The 18,810-nt window shown below is 55.0% G+C and overlaps 2 protein-coding genes across 4 annotated transcripts in view; one reads left to right on the top strand and one right to left on the bottom strand.

Moving 5' to 3' along the window:
* LOC134562720 (zinc finger protein 239-like) overlaps window positions 1-18,810 on the top strand; it is a 444,533-nt gene that overhangs the window by 293,156 nt on the left and 132,567 nt on the right. The gene's annotated exons all lie outside the window — the stretch shown is intronic.
* Window positions 10,646-16,975, bottom strand: LOC134562692 (serine/threonine-protein kinase pim-2-like). Its single transcript, XM_063420199.1, has 8 exons — window positions 14,936-16,975; window positions 14,771-14,821; window positions 14,200-14,566; window positions 13,806-13,982; window positions 13,399-13,551; window positions 12,999-13,211; window positions 12,205-12,318; window positions 10,646-11,785 (listed from the first exon to the last, which is right to left on the bottom strand). Exons 1-5 carry the CDS (start codon window positions 16,049-16,051, stop codon window positions 13,445-13,447), a joined length of 1,818 nt encoding a protein of 605 aa, XP_063276269.1. The 5' UTR covers window positions 16,052-16,975; the 3' UTR covers window positions 10,646-11,785; window positions 12,205-12,318; window positions 12,999-13,211; window positions 13,399-13,444.

Here is an 18,810-nt window from a genome sequence, read left to right as displayed (position 1 = left end):
AGAGGCTGAAGTGTAAATGCAGAGGCTGGGTTCCCCCAGTCTGCAGTGCTGTGGGGATTGGGGCCTTGCAAACTGCTGTTTTTCTCTGTCAATTGCTGATCCCTTCTGTGGATCTCCTCCTGGAATTCCTGTGCACCAGGGCTGGTGCTGGAGCTGCAGCCACCCCAAGTGCCCAAAAGCTGTGTTGGAGCCAGTGGGAACAGCATCAGAGTTCTGAACAGGTTCATAAAAATCAGCCACAGCCCAGTAGCAAACCTTGGCAATACACATCTGTGGCAGGTGAGGAGATTGAAAGCTTTCATTATTGTTATCCTTGGAGAATGAATTCAGCAAGAAAAAGCCTCTCTCTTAGCCTTAAAATACTTGAGTTTCAGCTCTGCCCCAGACTCTCAATGTCAAGGATTTCTCTGTGTGGTTGGGGGTTGGTTCTCCCCCCGGAGCTCCCTGCAGGTTGGTGTTAATTCAAGATGTTCTGGAGGGTTCAGGTGTTTGGGTGCCCAGGCAGGGAGTGCAGAACAGGGATGACAAGCACTGACCTTTGCTGTGCCAGAAAGTGCAAGGGACAAATTGGTGCCAGTGAAGGTCATGCCTTCCCCTGGGAGGATCAGTTCTTGTTGTGCTTGTGGCAGAGTGTGGTGCCAGAGGGGTTTGCAAAGGCAATCTTGGTGCATGCAGGCCAGAGGCCCCTGTGCTGCAGCTCCCTCCAGGCTGGCTGCAGCCCCTCAGGGTGCCCAGGAGCAGGGCTTGCCCGCAGCCCAGTGCAGCCTCGGGAGCCCTGGGGCTGCCCAGAGGAGAGCCATGGCTGAGGCTCTGCAGGACCAGGCAGCCTCAGCCCTGCTCCCTCCTGGCATCCCATGGCACAGGGCCCACAGGGATTTGGCCCTGCACACCCCAAGGGTGTCCCGAGAAAGGGCAAGCAGAGCGTGACCTCTGTCAGGGGGAGCCCTCTGTGCACAGGGACCCCCACTCCTGGGCTGGCTGTGCCAGCTCCCCCAGGCACCTCCAGCCCTGGCAACCTGCACCAAGTGGAGACCACCACTTTGGAAATGCTGCCTGTGCACAAAGCAAATGCAGAGAGACCTGGGCTGTGAAAAACAGAGATTGTTTATTTACAGAACAACAGCAACAAACATGCACTAGAGAACATATTTACATTGTAAGAATATTTGTAACAGCAACAATCTCTAGAACGTATTTACATAAGAACATATCTAACAAAAACACATGAAACATATTTACAGGATAAAAAAAACCCCCTAAAACCTAGATCCTAAGACAACGAACTCTGCAACCTAAATCCTGAAGATAAGAACTAACTCTAGAACATATATACAGAATTGTGGCCTCTCTTTCCAGGATCTTCCTGAGACCTGGAAGAAAAGCAAGTTCAAGTCAGGTACCAGGGCTGTTCCATGTGCTCCCAGGCTGGCACAGGCTGGCACAGGGGGTCTCTGCTGCCACAACTGAGCCTGCCTGCAGCCGGGGGCTGTGCCCCAGCTGGGACGGGGCTTGTTTGGCCCCAGGCAAGTCCAGGGCAGGCCAGGGATGTCCACCAGGATCCAGTGCCCGGGGCACCGTGTCCCTGAGCAGGGAGCACCCAGCCCAGCCCCAGCCTGGCAGCAGGGGACCCACTCTGCCTGTGGGGAGCACATGCCTGTTCTGCTGCTGGCATGGTCCTCATCCCAACACCATGGCCTCCTCCTCATCGTTCTCATCCACCTCCATATCTTCAATCTCCTCCTCCACATCCACCTCCATGTCCTCTACCATCTCCTCTTCCACATCGACCTCCATGTCTTCAACTCTTGTCTCATCTTCATCCACCTCCATTTCCTCCTCTGTATCAAGGTCTCTATCTACGTCCATGTCTTCCACTGTTCCTTCCTCTACGTCCACATCCATCTCTTCCACTGCACTCTCTTCTTCATCCACCTCCATGTCTTCCTCTTCATCTGTGACAGCCTGCAGAGGTAGCAAAACCTCAGAGTTGGGTCCCTGCCCCACACCATCCCCACAGAGCTCCAGCCCAGCCAAGACATCCAGGGGTGTCCACGTCCCTGGAATGGCACTGTACCTTCATCAGAGCAAACATGAACATCCTGCTCAGATGGATGGGAAAATCCAAGCAATAAGGAAGCTTTCAGGCCTGATGGGGTTATCAGGGAGCACGGGACAAGCAGGGTGCCAGCAGTGCTCTTGGAGCAGGGTGAAGGCTGGGCTGACACAAGGGCTCTGGGCCTTCTTATGTCAGTAGAGTATTTCCTGCTGACCATCATGTATTATGACCGCTACGTGTTCATCTGCAAACCCCTACACTACGGGACCCTCCTGGGCAGCAGAGCTTGTGCCCACATGGCAGCAGCTGCCTGGCCCAGTGCCTTTCTCAATGCTCTCATGCAAATGGCCAATACATTTTCCCTGCCCCTGTGCCAGGGCAGTGCCCTGGGCCAGTTCTTCTGTGAAATCCCCCCATCCTCAAGCTGTCCTGCTCCAAATCCTATCTCAGGGAACTTGGGCTCACTGCAGTTAGTGCCTCTTTGGTATTTGGTTGTTTTGTGTTCATTGTTTTCTCCTATGTGCAGATCATCAGGGCTGTGCTGAGGATCCCCTCTGAGCAGGGAGGGCACAAAGCCTTTTCCACCTGTCTCCCTCACCTGGCCGTGGTCTCTCTGTTCCTCAGCACTGCAGTGTTTGCCTACCTGAAGCCCCCCTGCATCTTCTCCCTATCCCTGGATCTGGCCCTGTCAGTTCTGTACTTGGTGCTGCCTCCAGCCCTGAACCCCCTCATCTACAGCCGGAGGGACCAGGAGCTCAAGGCTGCAGTGTGAAGAATGATGACTGGATGGTTTCAGCAACATTAAAGTGCTGGCCAATTTCTGCAAATCCCTTCTAATAAAAGTTGTCTTTGATACTTCAAGTTGGTTTCTTTTGGAGGTCCTTTTTCTCTGTTTTCATTTTTCAATACTGTCCACAAAGAAATGTCATTGTTCGGGCCATTTCTCATTTTGTTTCCCTGCACCTTCCCAGTGGCCACAGACTGTGTCAATGAGGGGCTGCCCTCTTGGTGGCTTTAAAGGAACTCAAGGATCTCCCAGCCAAGTTTTCTGCAGAGATGTCCCTTTGGTTCCCTTCTCTGGGGCTGCAGCAGCAATGTCTGTGTGCAGAGCTGAGGGCAGATCAGTGCTGGCACAGCAGCTGTGCCCAGCAGCAGCAGCAGCACTTGCTGTTGCCAGTGCTGCTGCCGTGGCCCTGCCCCGCTGCCCTCCTGGCCCTGCTGTTGCTGTAGGGCCTGAGTGCTCTCGGGGCCGGGCACAGGGCTGGGGGTGGCAGTGCCGGGGCTGCAGCAGGGACAGGCCATGGGCACTGCTGGGGCAGCGCTGACGCCTCAGGCCAGGGCCTGGGGGCTGCAGGCTCCTTGCCCAGGCTCTCTCCAGAACACACCCAGGCCAATACTCAGCAGAGAAAAGCCCTGTGAGCAGCCCCAGGGTGGCTGTGGGCAGGCTGGGGGCAAACAGCATGGCTGGGGCTCTGCAGGGACCCTGGGGGAGATGGGAAGGAGCAGCAGAGCAGGGGCTGATCCATCCCCACTGCGCTGGACACCCCAGGACAGCGTCCCAGAGCATCCTCATGCACCTGCAAACAACATCCCCCCTCTGCAGCCCTGGCCTCTCCCCCAGCTCACACAGGTGCCACATCCTTGCAGGCACAGACACGGCAGCACTGCCTCAGGAGCCCCTGTTTGCACTGCACAGAGCAGGCGTGAGCACCCCCATGGTGTTGGTGTGGGGAGATGAACCTGAGTGAGCACAAATGCCATCAGCCTCCGGGGCCTGGAGGGGCTGGGGCACAGGAGAGAAACCACTCAGGTTTGTGGTGGCCTCTGAAGTCAGCCAGAAAGTTTGTTCCCATCAGCTGTGAGCTTCCTGTCCCACTGCAGATGCTGTTGCTCAGAGCCAGGGCTGCCTGGCAGCCACCCCCAAACTGCCCAGAGCATTTCCTTTGCTTTCCCTTGGCTTTCTTTACTCTTCCTGGTAAAAATTTCTTCCTATTGCCCACCCCTATTCCCTACCCTGCAAACAGCCCATCCCTGGTTGCCCTTTCCTCCCTGGCCCCACTCCCCATTTCAGTTCCTGACCTGGCACCATGGGAACGTCCCTTGGGGAGCAGGATCATCCTCCAAGTGCTTCAGGAATTGTCTGTAGGCTCCTGCAGTGCCTCGTGCTGCTCCCTTGCCAGTGGCACAGCAGGCCAGGGGGGCACATCTGGGCTGCTGTGTCTGGCTGTGGGGCTCCCTGTTGTGGGCAATGAGGAGGGGCTGCAGAGGCTCTGCAGGACTGACAGGATGGGCTTTGGGGCTGTGAGGAGAACATGAGGGACCTGGGCTACTGGACCTTCAGAAGAGGAGGCCCAGGGCTCATCCTGCATCTGCCCCAAGGGTGGTTTCAGAGAATCACAGAATCAGCAAGGCTAGAAAAGACCTTGGACATCATCAAGTCCAACCTGTGCTCTGATATCACCTTGTCTCCCCTGAGCGTCCTCTTCTCCAGGATAAACAAGCCCAGCTCCCTCAGCTGCTCCTCCCAGGCCTTGTGTTCCAGACCCCTCACCAGCTTTGCTGCCCTTCTCTGGACACGCTCCAGCCCCTCCATGTCCTTCCTGAATTGGGGGCCCCAGAACTGGGCAGAGCACTGGAGGTGCTGCCCAAGCAGTGCCCAGCACAGGGGAAGAATCACTGCCCTGGTCCTGCTGGCCACACTGCTCCTGATCCATGGGAGTGCCAGGGGTGGGATGAGGGAAATGCTGGGGAGGGTGTGGGGACAAAGAGTGATTGATTGTCAGCCATGAAGGGTCTTGATGGAGCCAAACTCCAGAATTGTAAACCAGGCTCAGCTTTCCAGAAATTCCTTTTGACTGAGTTTAGCTGCATCCCCCAGGCTCAGGATCACCACTACATTTGCAAGTTTTTCTCTGCATCATCAGCCTGCCCAGACTCTGCTCGGTGTTTCACAAATGGACAAGACAATGGATCTTGTGCCAAGCTTCCTTTCAGACAGCCAAACTTGGGTCAGCATGACAGAAAAGAAGGAAAAAGAAAGAAAATATTCACCAGTTGGAACAGAGACAGCATCCCACCATCTTCTCCTCCTCCGGTATTAATTTTGTACATTTACAGACAACCCTGGCTGCAAAGCTGCCATCTCTCAGTCCCTGATGCTACTTGCTACCCCTCAGCCCTGACTGCCACTGATCTGCCTGCCTGCTGTGCATGTGGGGCTGGGGATGCTCAGCCTGCAGAGAGAGGGCCATGGGGAGGCCTCAGTGCAGCAGTGCAGGGCTGGAAGGGTCCCCCAGGAAAGATGGGCACAGAGTGTTCAGCAGGGCCTGTGCAGAGAGGGCAAGGGGGGATGGCTTTCAAGGGCAGGAGGTGGATTGGAGGTGGGAGTGGAAGGTTCAGGAAGATGTTCTTTTGCACTGAGGGTGCTGAGGCACTGGGCCAGGCTGGGCACGCAGGCTGTGGATGCCCCATCCTTGGCAACAGCCAAGGCCAGCTGGGAACAGGGCTCTGAGCAACAGGGTGTGGGCAAGATTGCTCAGGCTGACACAAGATGATCTTCAGGCTCCCGCCCAAGCCCAAGCGCTCAGGGCTTCCATCCTTCTCTGGTTGCCAGTGTCCACTTGATGGCCAGCCTGGACTCGTGGCAGCTGGGATGTCACAGTGCATGTTCCAAGTGGAACTGGCAGCACCCAGCAAAGAGCACAACACAACCATTGGCCCTTGTGTCAGCCCAGCCTTCACCCTGCTCCAAGAGCACTGCTGGCAACCTGCTTGTCCCGTGCTCCCTGACAACCCCATCAGGCCTGAAAGCTTCCTTATTGCCTGGATTTTCCCATCCATCCGAGCAGGATGTTCATGTTTGCTCTGATGAAGATACAGTGCTATTCCAGGGACATGCATACCCCTGGTCTTCCTGGGTGGACTGGAGTTGTGTGGGGATAGTGTGGGACAGGGACCCCACTCTAAGGTTTTTCTTCCTCTGCAGGTTTCATCAGTCCTGAAAGCTGCCTATTTTTGGGATTTGGCCATCCGTCTCTGCTGCTGGATGCTGATTTTTGTCCCAATGGCGGTACGGTGCCATTCCAGGGAAGTGGACACCATGTTCTTCCAGGCCTGAGGGACATCCCAGAAAGAGATGCCACAATTATGTATAAACATTCTACAGCTTGTTCTTTTCTTCAGGATTTAGGTTTTAGAGTTCGTTGTCTTTCGGATCTATGTTTTTGGGTTTCTTTTTTTCTCCTATAAATATGTTTCATGTGTTTTTGTTAGATATGTTCTTATGTAAATACGTTCTAGAGATTGTTGCTGTTACAAATATTCTTACAGTGAAAATATGTTCTCTAGTTCATGTTTGTTGCTGTTGTTCTGTAAATAAACAATCTCTGTTTTTCACAGCCCAGGTCTCTCTGCATTTGCTTTGGGCACAGGCAGCATTTCCAAAGGGGTGGTCTCCACTTGGTGCAGGTTGCCAGGGCTGGAGGTGCCTGGGGGAGCTGGCACAGCCAGCCCAGGAGTGGGGGTCCCTGTGCACAGAGGGCTCCCCCTGACAGAGGTCACGCTCTGCTTGCCCTTTCTCGGGACACCCTTGGCGTGTGCAGGGCCAAATCCCCGTGGGCCCTGTGCCATGGGATGCCAGGAGGGAGCAGGGCTGAGCCTGCCTGGCCCTGCAGAGCCTCAGCCATGGCTCTTCCCTGGGCAGCCCCAGGGCTCCCGAGGCTGCACTGGGCTGCGGGCAAGCCCTGCTCCTGGGCACCCTGAGGGGCTGCAGCCAGCCTGGAGGGAGCTGCAGCACAGGGGCCTCTGGCCTGCATGCACCAAGATTGCCTTTGCAAACCCCTCTGGCACCACACTCTGCCACAAGCACAACAAGAACTGATCCTCCCAGGGGAAGGCATGACCTTCACTGGCACCAATTTGTCCCTTGCACTTTCTGGCACAGCAAAGGTCAGTGCTTGTCATCCCTGTTCTGCACTCCCTTCCTGGCCACCCAAACACCTGAACCCTCCAGAACATCTTGAATTAGCACCAACCTGCAGGGAGCTACGGGGGGAGAACCAACCCCCAACCACACAGAGAAATCCCTGACATTGAGAGTCTGGGGCAGAGCTGAAACTCAAGTATTTTAATGCTAAGAGAGAGGCTTTTTCTTGCTGAATTCATTCTCCAAGGACAATAGTGAAAGCTTTTGGTCTCCTTACCTGCCACATATGTGTATTGCCAAGGTTTGCTACTGGGCTGTGGCTGATTTTTATGAACCTGTTCAGAACTCTGATGCTGTTCCCACTGGCTCCAACACAGCTTTTGACACTTGGTGTGGCTGCAGCTCCAGCACCAGCCCTGGTGCACAGGAATTCCAGGAGGAGATCCACAGAAGGAATCAGCCATTGACAGAGAAAAACAGCAGTTTGCAAGGCCCCAATCCCCACACCACTGCAGACTGGGGGAACCCAGCCTCTGCATTTACATTTGGCCTCGGGGCCTCACTTTTGCTTTCACTAAAGTCCTCACAGTTTCCCTCATGCTCAGATTCCCAAGATCATTCAAAGCAGCATTAGGAGCAGGGATAGATGATGGGAACTCTCCCAAGGCTTGACAATGACAAAATTTCTCTTCTCAGGCCTGACAAGTGCAGCCAAGGAGAGAGGAAAAGCCTGCCTGAAAGAGGTGTGCAATCAAAGCAGTAATCAAATTTAGGTCTAATGAGAGAAGCTGAAGAGATTTTCAATGTATACATAAAGATATAGAGAAAAACATAGATTTAGATATAGATATAGTGTAACATGAGGCTGGTGCGTTGGAGACAGACACACGACACAGGATCTTCTTGGGCTCAGACCAACAGCCACAATTTATTGTTCCAAGCTCCCTTTGATAGTGAGTTTGAATTTCCCAGCCTTGGGAAGCCTGCTGGTTGGGAATCTGTGCCCTGCCCAGATCTCTGGCCAGTGCTGTGTCTGCATCCAGGGCTTGGATGGGGTTGCCTGAGCTCTTTGCTCCCCATGGCACTTCTAGAACAAGCCAGGTCAGCCCAGTTGGGTCTGTTATGGTCAGACTCATTATGTCCAGCTGTAAACCAGCTAGACCTTGCTATATCTCCTCACCTTGTTTTGATTAAAATGTCAATTGTTTGCTGTTATCCCATGTGCAAGGGCCCTTTTGCAGATGGGGTAACAGCAGACAGCATGGGTTGAATTTGAAGGAGGTTTTGTCCAGCTTAATCCTCCTCAGCCAGTGATGTGTCCCATGTAGCCCTGGAGTTGCAGCACTCACTGCCAGGAGCTGTCAGGCCAGATCACAATCTTCTAGGCTAGCGTGGGACAGGTTAATTGCTTATGGGTACAAATTACAACTTAGCACTGAAACCGGAAAACATTCAACTTTGAAAACTGGGAGAAAAAACGATGAACAGAAAAACAGTTTGTAAACAGAAAAAACACACTGTAAACAGAACAACAGTTTGTAAACAAATAGAACCCTTCAATGAGCTGTCAATTGAAGAGTCCCAGATCCCCATGAGGTGGGTGAAGAAGCTGTTTCTGTCCCTGTTCCACACACGGCTCCACAGCGTCTGCTGAGGGCCCTCAGGAGAATGCTGCTCGTGCTCTTGGACAGGACCTAAGGCAGGACGGACACGTCTGGCAGGTACCCAAAGCCTTCCACTGTCCTTGCAAAGCACTTGGCAGGGCTGTACTGTCAGCAAAACACCCTTCCAATTGCTCTTGTGTCACAGACACAAGATCATTCTTGAAGGAGCTCTAGCATTCAATTGTAAACACCTGGGACAACATTTGATAATTGACTGTGCAATTAGTTCAAAGACAGTGGATGTCATCTTTTTTGGTTGATGAGGTACAAACATTCATTCTGGAATGTGCAAAGGATCAGGCCAGTGTGTATTCCACTGTCCAGTAATACCAGTAGGATGAAAATTAACAATGAGAATAAACACAGTGATACACACCTCTGGGCATGTCCTGTGGACTTGTCTGTGCTAGCTTGCTCTGCTGTTTCAAGAGCAGCTTTTGCCCCTGGGGTTAATTTTCTGGGGGAAGTTAATTCAGAGTCACCCTTTAGGAGGTCAACTAAAGGTGCTCATTGAGAGTTGGTCAGTCCTAGGTAAGGTCTGACCCAGCTGATGGTACCCAAGAGTTTTTGTGCATCATTTAGAGTTAGAATTTTGGTTGATAATTGAATTGTTTGTGGCTGTATAGTCTGGTCCACTATTTTGAGTCCCAACTATTTCCAGGCTGGTTGCTGCTGCACTTTCTCTGGTGCTACCTGCAGCCCAAATGTTTTTAATGCTTGCAACAGGCTTGGCTGAATCAGGGAGAGTTCTTTTTTGCTTTGGGTTGCAATCAAAATGTCATCCATGTCATGGGAACAGTATGCCCCTGGAAATGGTTCTCTCACTGATGAGAGTACCTGAGCAGCACAGCCCTGACAGACTGTGGGGCTGTTTCCCCTGTTTTGGGGAAGTACTTTCCATTGAGAACCTTGCACTGGTGCAGCGTTATTGATAGAAGGCAGGGTAAAGGCAAACTTTGGGGTGTCCTCTGGGTGCAATGGAAGAGTGAACAAAGAGTCCTTTAAGTGCACAGTCAGGATGTCCCAGGAGGCAGGAATCACTGCAGGAGATGGCAGACCAGGCTGCAACGTGCCCGTTCTCTCCATCACAGAATGGATTTTTCTCAGCTCATGGAGTAACCTCTACTATCCAGATTTCTTTTTTATAATAAATAGTGGGGTTTTCCAAGGGCTCATAGATGGGCTCTATGTGTCCTTGAACCAGTTGTTCCTGTACCAGGGTTCTTAGGGCATCTAGTTTCTCCTTTTTAAGGACCACTGTGGTACCCACCCAGGCTGAGCAGTGAGCCATTTTAGAGCCAGGGTGGGACACTTTACACCCTCTAATGCAGTGGCCCCTGTCAAAAATCTGTTCCCACCTCAGCCCACTCCAGAGCCAGAGAACTCTGGGGAAGGCCTTCCCATCTGGGAATGTCAGATAGGACTGATTCCTCCCATTTAGACTGAAAAAGTGACATTTTGTGCTGCTCTGGCCAAACGATGCCAATTTTGTTTGACCAGTGGGCAGGGTCAGCACCAAAGACACAGACACCCCCTGAAGGAATCAGTGTCATTTCCTACAGCTCAAAGCAGCAAAGGAGCACAAAAGGACAGCTCAGCAATGCCCCCAAGCGTCACTACCAAAGATTGCCCGCAGTGATGAAGAAAGATCCATCACCAGTTCCCCTCACACTTTCCCATCACCCACACCCACACATCAGCTGGGGGAAGCTGTCACAGCCAAGGACTGCAGAGCCACTCCCGGGCACTGGGAATTCCTGCAGGTGCCTCCAGCCACAGGTGAGGCTCCAGCCTGGCTGTGAGAGAGCCCAGCTTTGATAGAGATGGATAAACAAACTGACAGCACTTCTAGTGCAGGAACATCTGGTTTCATCCTCCTCTTGGGTCCCTCCCAAAGCCTGGCCAGGGCCCAAGGAGGAACCAAGGGAGTCGCCTTTGACCATACAGCTCCAGACAAGGCCAGATGTCAGATGTCAGATTTCATGGCCTTGTCTGGCTTCTAAATACAGAAAGGTCAAGACCTGTTTCACTAAGGAGTGGATACATCTAGTACAAGGCTAATGACCATGCATTTTTTGTTAAGGAGCAGATACAAAGATACCCTTTGGTTGGAAGGTTCATCCAGAGGTCGCCTTTGGCTCAGGGCCTGTTGTTCAGGCCTCACTCAGGCCTCTTGTCCAGGCCTTGGCCTTTCAGGGTTTAGTGCTGGACTTGACAGTGCTGGCTTAACACTTGCACTTGATGAGCTCAGAGGTCTTTTCCAACAGAAAGGATTCTATATTTCCATGATTTATCTGCTGCATTCAGTCAGGTCCATGTTAGCAGCATTACTTTGGTCAAGAAGTTCCCTCTTGCTCAGCTCTTGTGGCCTAAGGCTTCAGCTCCTTCAGCTCCTGGTGCAAAGCTGCTCATGCTGAACGAGACGACTCCGAGAGAAGAACACAGTTCATGCAATTCCTTCTGGGACACTGAGAGGGGAGGGTGTGCAAACACAAGCATTGTTTGCTGTGGCCTCCTCTCTGCCCTTCACGCCTTTCAGTGCTCACAAACAGCCCAGAGCTTTCTCCAAGAGTGCAATGGAGCAGCTGTTCCTGCTCCCTGCTCTGGCTCCTCCCAGGCTCTGACCTTGCCTGGTTTTGTCCCTCTTGCTGTGCCCTCTGTTCCCCTGGGCTCAGTGGCTGCTGCCCAGGACGGTGGAAGTGGCACAGATCCAGTGGTGGAGACCCTCCTTTCTCTGCCCTTGGAGCTGCCTGCTCACAGCAGCCTTTTCCATCTGGAAGCTGCACATGGAGAGGGAGTCCTCACCTCTGTTCCTTGCACAAAGCCCAGGGCTGCAGAGCTGGGCCGGGCACAAGTGGGGCAGCACAGCAAACAGGGAGCTGCCAGTCCCTTCCAGCCCTGTGTGCTCAGAGTTTGGGCCCTGGAGCTGCAGGTGGGCAAAGGCAGCTGCTTCTGCTCCCTCTGTGTGTGCCCGTGTTGAGCAGTGCTGCTCCATCAGTCTGTGCCCAGCACCGGGGAAAAGGCTCAGCCCTGCAGGGCCAGGAGCTGCCGGGCTGTGCCTGAGCAGCTCAGCCAGTGGGAAGGGAGCTGCTCCACACGGGAACCAGCAGCAAAGGACACTCCTTTCTTAGGAAGGTTTTTCTATTAAAAGAAAAAGAAAAGAAAAAAAAAGGAAAAAAAAAAAGAAAAATGAGAACAATAAAAAGAAATCCCGAATCTATAGTGAAAAAGACTTTGTAGCTTTGGATAAAGAGATAATTAATCTTTTTAAAATGGGATCTCAGTTATTTACTTTGAAAATGTGTTGATGGCATGGATCCATCCTACTGACCTCAGCAGCCGTTTAAAAAGATTTTGCAGTTTGTTTCCAGTATTATTTTAAATTGTGGCAGAAGCAATAGGAAATTGCTGTGCCCCACCAGATCTAAGCAGGACTGGGAATCTAAATTTTGTCAAACTCCAAATCCTTTAGAAGATGACCTTCCTTCTCACCCTCTGAAGGAGCTGCACATTCCCTTGGAAGTTTTCAGGGGTTTTTAAAGACACAAAGTCCCACTTACAGCTTTTTGCTCTGGTTTGGAGCTGCAGAAGGGCAATTCTTCACCCATCAGCTGCAGACTGCACTGCCTTAGGAACACCATCCACTCGCCAGGTTTTGCTCAGTTGTGGCACTCCTAGAGGAGGAAGAAAGGGCAATTGCACAATTCCAGCCAAAGAGGAAGGAAGAGTGGGACAGACAAAACATCCTGTGAAGATCCAGGCATTCAGCTGGGACTGTGGAGTGTTTGGGTTCTTGCCAATTGGATGTGGATCCCTACCTGCAATCTCTTGGCCAGCAGGAGAGTCTCACTCAGCTGCCAAAGCAGAAAGCTCAGGCGCTGTGCTCAGAAGGGGCTGGTGTGCTGCAAAGCTGTCAGAGCAATGTGAGGGCAGAGCGAGCCCAGCCGTGCCCAGGGCTGAGCCCAGCAGAGCCCTGGCAGAGCCCAGAGCAGCCTCAGCACCCGCAGAGCCCGGCTGCAAGGACAGAAACCAGAAACTGCCCGTCAGCTGAGGGCTCCTGTGCCCTTGTCCCAGCCACCCGCAGTGCCCAGGCCGTGCTGGCCGTGCTCAGAGCTGGGCCCAAACCTCCCCATCACTGCTGCCCTTGGGGGCAGAGCAGGAGGGCAGCACATGTGCCCAGCCTGCAGCCAGCCATGCCACATCCAGCCCCTCAGCAGCTGCCCAGAGCCAAAAAGCAGCTGGACAGCCCAGGGAAGGATTTGTTGCCTCCGCCCCAGCAAAGGGAGGAACCTTTGGTGCCCAGCCAGGCTGTGCCATGCCCGGATCTGGGAGCATCCCCTGGCTGTGGACTCACCTGCAGATTGGGCATGGAGCATGTCTCTGAAGAAGGTACCAAAATCAAACTCCATCATCTTCAGCTGCTGGTGACCAGGTGGAGGAAGAGATTGTCATACCTGAGGTTGTCCTTGGTGTCTCCAGCAGCAGCCCCACCTGACAGAGCTTCTCCAGGGCCTCCTCCTTCCCTGGGGGCCAGAGCAGGCTGTCACTGTTCTGCCCAGGGCCCCAGCTGTCAAGGAAGCACGACAAGAAAAACTAGGATGGATGGTGGCCACCAGTGCTTGCTGGAGCAGGTCTCCAGCTAAGCTGCAGCACAGATGTTCCCATCTCATGATCCCTGCTCAGAGCTACAGGCAGGACAAAAACAGTCTGCTCTTCTTTAGCACTGATTGCCATGAGATGTGTGGAGTTGTTACCTGCCAGGTTTTGGATCCAATTCTGCACATGGACCTCTCCCATCTTCTAGGGCAGATGAACACCCTGCAGCCAAGGATCATTGAAGAGGTCTTCTAAGGATGGCCTGTCCAAGGGTTGCATGGACAAACACCTCTTAATGACATCCTGGCACTCTGAAGAAACAAACCAGAATCCACCAGTCACTTGGAGAAGGATCCCGTCTGTTTTGGCCCCCCATTCCCACGCCCAGGCCATGCTGGGTGTGCCCAGAGCTGTGCCTAAACTTCCCGATGCATTGTCTGTTTGGAGGAGAGCAGCAGAGCAGGACATGTGCCCCCTCTCCAGCAGCTGCCAGAGCAGGGTGCTCATGAGGCTGCTGCTGTCTCCCAGCACTGGTATTCCCCTGTGCCCAGAGATGAGGATCCACCTGGAGAGAGCCATCGTGGGAACAAGATGCGGCCCCAGATGATCTGCTGGCCCCTCCTGAACGGGTGCTTCCCCACGACCAGGTGGTACAGCAGGAGGCCCAGGGACCAGATCGTTGCTGCCTCGCCGTGGTAGCGCTGCTGGTGGATCCACTCTGGTGGGCTGTAGGACAGGGTTCCTGTGGAACACAGACGCAGTTCATCAGGGGATGCTGCTACTCCTAGAGCCTGGCCCCAGCATCCCTGGGCATGTGGGGGCTGGCCCCCTCCCACGCCCAGACAAAAGGAACTTGGCTCAAGAAATCATGCTGTTGCCAGCAGCAAGAGGGGGAAGGCCCGGTGCTACAGCCAGGCTGGGCCAGGAGATGCCCAGGAACATCCCCTGAGGGGGCTCACCTGCAAATTGGGTGTAGGCTGTGTCTTGGAGGAAGGCGCCACAGCCAAAGTCGATGAGTTTGAGCTCTCCGGTGGCCAGGTCGAGCAGGATGTTCTCGGGCTTGATGTCCCTGTGCAGGACCCCGCAGCTGGTGCAGTGCCGCACGGCCTCCAGCACCTGGCGGAACAGCGCCCGCGCCTCCTCCTCCGGCAGGAACCTCCGCTCCGCCAGGAAAGCCGACAGGTCCTGGCACCGCTCCGGACGCTCCAGCACCAACAAGAAGCTGTCGGGGAGCTCAAGCCACTCCAGGAGCTGAATGACACCAGCACAGCCAGCGGACACCTTGTCCAGCAGCACGATCTCCAGGGGCGCACGGGCGCCGTTGGGCTGCGGGAGGAGCACGATGCCGTCAGAGGGGCTGAGGCCGTGCCGGGGCTCTGGGAGCCCTCAGCCAGCCCCGGCTGCTCTGGGCGCCCCACTCAGCCCAGGCCCGCTCTCCCTGCACGGCTCCCGGCGGCTCCCACCCTGCCGGGCCCCGGCTCCTCGCCGCCCGCCACGGCCCGGCTTCTGCCGCTGGCCCCGCTCACTCACCAGCTCGCCCCAGAGCCGGATGCGATCCCGCGGCACGCATTTGATGGCCACCTGCGAGCAAGGGACAGCAGCGGGCTGAGCTCACCGACCGCCCCGCTGCGGTCCGATCTTCTCCTCCTGCTCCGCCCTCCTCCTCCTCCGCCCGCCCCCGGCCCCGCCGCTCACCGGGGCGCCGTCCGACACTCGTGTCCCCGAGTAGACGCTGCCGAATCCTCCGCGCCCCAGCAGCGAACCCAGCCGGTACCGGTCCTGCAGGGCCTCCTGCGCCTTCCCTGCGGGCGACACGCGGCCGTCAGCGCTCGGCCCGGGGCCAGACACGGCCCCCGAGCGCCCCCCGAGCGGCCCGGGCCGGGCATCCCCAGCCGCGCCGGGCCCCGGCGGTTCGGGGCCGGCGGCTGCGCTGCCGAGCGGCGGAGCTCGGGCCGGGGAAGCCGCAGCGGAGGCGGCGGGAGCGGCCGCGCCGCGTGTGTCCTCCGCGGGGCCCGGGAGGAGGCGGCGCCGGGCTCGGGGTCGGCACCGGGGCCGAGGCCGTGCCCGGCCCAGGCGCAGCCAAAGGGTGGCGATGCCGCCCCAGCCCCAGGCACTGATCCCGGCCCAGCAGCGCCACCGCCAGCACGGCCAGAGCCGGGCCCAGGCGAGACCGCGGGGGGACGCCCGGGAACGGGAACGGGGCAGCCCCGCCCGGGGCCGGAGGGGGGCCGGGGGCATGTCCCGGCCCGGCAGGGGGAGAGGGAAAGGCCGAGACGGGGACACCAAGAGGGGCTGGGGAGACCGGGAAAGGGACACCAAGAGAGACAGTGCAGGACAGTGGGAGAGGGAGAGGGGGAACAGGAGGTGAGGAGGGTCGCAGAGTTCGGAGATTCCGAAAAGTCGCTGCCGCCGCTGCTGCTGCTGCCGCCGCTGCTGCTGCTGCCGCCGCTGCCGCCGCTGCCGCCGAAGCCCCGGGGCCGTTTGTCCGCGTGTCCGTTCCACGGCCGAGCCCCGCGCGCCCCGGGGGCAGCCCCTGAGCCTGTCCAAACACGGGAACTTGGCCCTGTGCAGCCCAGACCCAGAGTCCGGACTCCTGCGCAGTGCCAGAGGAATCCCCTCGCTTGCTGCTCTGCATTGTCCCTGCTCAGGCTCACACACTGCCGGGGCACATTCCCTGCCTGCAGGATTCGTGCCCGACCCAAGCACTACACTTATGTCTCCAGCACTGCTTGACAACAAAAACAGGGGAAGGGAAACTGTGTGTACAGCCCATGGTATTTCACAGTGTCTAAAACTCACTAAGTCACTCATCTTCGAGGTGAGATCCCTTTGGAATTAATGGCATGGACAAGTACTGCAACATGGAAAAGGGAAGCATAGAAAGAAATAGAGGAAAACAGCTTGGTTTGTTTCTTTCATTTTCATTTCCCTTCTGGAAAGCTGTTTCAGCTTCCCAGCAATCTTCTCCACTGTCCCAGCTGCTCTTTCCAAGAACCTTTCATGGAGAACGAGGTCCAGCTTCTGTCACAAGATGTGCCAGGAACTCCAGCTTCTCTTGGATTTCCATCCTGTGAGTGCAGCACGACTTTTCCAGCAAAGCAGGACAAATGTCTGGAGAACTTTACAATTTCTCTGTCCTTTTCCCTGTGGACTGGGCAGTTGTGCCATTGGTAAGGTTTGCATTGCTCCTGTTCTAAGCCTAGAAAACAGGAGGTGGTACCAGGCATAGCTGGGGAATGCAAGGCTGAGTGAATTCAGAGAAAGAATCTCCCTGACACTGTGTGAGCTCCCCGGGCTGGGCTCAGCTTCCTGCTGGGACTCTGCACAGGGCTGAGCTGCAGCTGGGATCAGCAGCAGCTGCAAATACCTCTGGGCATCCCCATTTTCTGCTGCTCAGAGCAAGCAATGAAGCGAGTGAAGAAGTTGAGATTTGTCTTCCTCCTGGTGGTTTTTTTTTTTCATTTTATTTGACACTCCAGAGGTCAATTTCTGTGATGGCCTCTGTAAGTTGATTTGATTTCAGCAGCAGTAGCAGCACTAGGGCTGTGTTGGAGCTCTGCAATTGTGGCCTGTGTGGCTTTAATTCCCCTCGACTCAGTGCCCAGGGACTTGGGAGCATTTCAGTCTCTTCTTATCATGGTGCCTGCCACAAAACTCCTGAGTTCACTGTCACAAAAGCACAGTGGGTAGCAATGGTGGAAAAAGGCAATTGCAGTTGAGCTGCTCAAATTCACTTAGCAGCCAGAAGGGTGCAAGAGCAGACACCATCTCCAATTGCCGAGGCAAAGGCAAGAGTAGCCTGCTGCCACCTGAGGGTGAGTCAAAGATGCTGCACAGAGCGCTGGAAGCCGAGCCTTTCTTTCTCTGGAGGCTGCTGAGGGCAGCCCAGGCGGGCCCTGGGCAGTCAGGGCTGTGTGTGGGTGATGGCTGCTGCAGTGCAGAGTCCAGCTGGAAAAGGCCCTTGGCAGGCGAGGCAGGAGCAGGCGGGAAGGGGCCGGCGCTGCTGCTGCTCCTGGCCGGGAGCCGCGGCTGGGCCGGGCCGGCGCCCGCTGCGCTGCGGCTGCTGCTGCTGCCAGAGCCGGGCGGGACTCGGGGACAGCGAATGGACACGGGGGGACAGCAAAGGCCTGCGGGGCTGCGGGGATGTTGGCGCTGGGGCCAGCGGCAGCACAGAGCTGCAGCCGCGATTAACCCCGAGGGGAGCCCTGGGGAAAGGCTCCATTTCAGCCTTTCTTGACTGGTGGCTGTGAAGGGAGCGAAATAAAAGGAGAACAAGCAGGGCCCGACCCCTTCTCCTTTGGGAGGAGCCGCGCGCCTGGGGCTGAGGGGCCGTGAGGGGCCGTGAGGGGATGTGAGGGGATGTGAGGGGCTGTGAGGGGATGTGAGGGGCTGTGTGGGGATGTGAGGGGATGTGAGGGGTTGTGAGGGGCAATGTGGGGTTGTGCTGGGCCATGAGGAGCCTCAGCCCTGACAGGACGGGTGTCCCACCATGTCCCCAGGGTAGGGCAGCCGTGAGGGGCCACAAACAGATGTGGTGGCAAAGCAGGCTCGAGGCGCCTCTGGGAGAGGAGGAGACCCTCCCCCAGCTCCAAACCACACCAAATCCACCATTAATGGCACTTTCCATCTTTAGAATCCACTGGCAATTTGAAATAGACCGTACAGGTTAATCCCAATGGGAGAAGGAGGGAATTTTCCCAGTGAGTGACATCAAGCCTTTGGTAATAATGTCTAGGATTTAAAAGTCTTAACAATTAAAATCAATACTAATTAATAATAACAAGAAATAAACTCCCAAATCCCAGCACCACACTAAAATAATGAACCACATTTTTCTTTATTATCACAAGGTTCATGGAGACAAATCCTTTCAACTCTCCATCTCACATCTTCCCCACCAGAGAAACAAGGCCATTTGCAGTGTTTCATACAAGTTAAAATTGACAGCTGGAGGGAAGAACAGGGCAATACCACCAATTTCCATGTCCAACCCAGCAGTTTTGACTCCAAAGTGGAGGGAATAAAATGGAATGGGGGCAGGGGCTGGTCAGATATTTCTCTAAAGTATGAGAAATCACCTCCAAGTCAACAGGAGGGGAAAAGAAATGCCTATAAAGCACCCTGTGTGTTCAGGGACTCAGCTGGGAGGAGCTGGACATGGACAGAGGCATCTGGAACAGTTCTTTCCTCAGGCTGAGCTTTCCAGCCTGGCCCTGAAGTCAATCAAGTGCTTTCCCAGAGGATTCCAGGGTTGCCAACCACCTTTCAAGAGGTGGCTCACAGGAGCACAGAACCTTTCTCATGGTTCTGAGCCGAAAAAACAACAAGAGATGCCCAATTCAGAGCTCTGTGTAAAAACCTGGAAAATAAAAATCAGTTGAACTCTGAAGCCCAGCTGTGGGCCCTGCAGTCTCAGATCCAAGGGAAAACTGGAAAGGCTTTTTACAAGAACCAACACTGAAGAGCTAACAGATGAATGTGTGTGACATTTGGAGAGGCTTCCAATTTTCTACAGTGTTCCTTGAAGTGTTGAACTTGATTTTGTCTTTGCCTCCTCTTGCACTAGAGGA

The sequence above is a fragment of the Prinia subflava genome, chromosome 30 (genome assembly GCF_021018805.1).
Source record: "Prinia subflava isolate CZ2003 ecotype Zambia chromosome 30, Cam_Psub_1.2, whole genome shotgun sequence".
In the NCBI taxonomy this organism is placed as follows: domain Eukaryota; kingdom Metazoa; phylum Chordata; class Aves; order Passeriformes; family Cisticolidae; genus Prinia; species Prinia subflava.
This window is presented reverse-complemented; position numbering and strand designations above follow the sequence as displayed.

What these genes read in the sequence shown, in the direction of transcription:
- LOC134562692 (XM_063420199.1), bottom strand. Translation starts at nt 16,051, where the DNA reads ATGAGTGACTTAGTGAGTTTTAGACACTGTGAAATACCATGGGCTGTA. An exon ending in TCCGGCTCTGGGGCGAGCTG is followed by an intron (nt 14,567 to 14,770) that starts GTGAGTGAGCGG and finishes CTCCTCCCGCAG; the next exon opens with CCCAACGGCGCCCGTGCGCC. An exon ending in AGCCTACACCCAATTTGCAG is followed by an intron (nt 13,983 to 14,199) that starts GTGAGCCCCCTC and finishes TGTGTTCCACAG; the next exon opens with GAACCCTGTCCTACAGCCCA.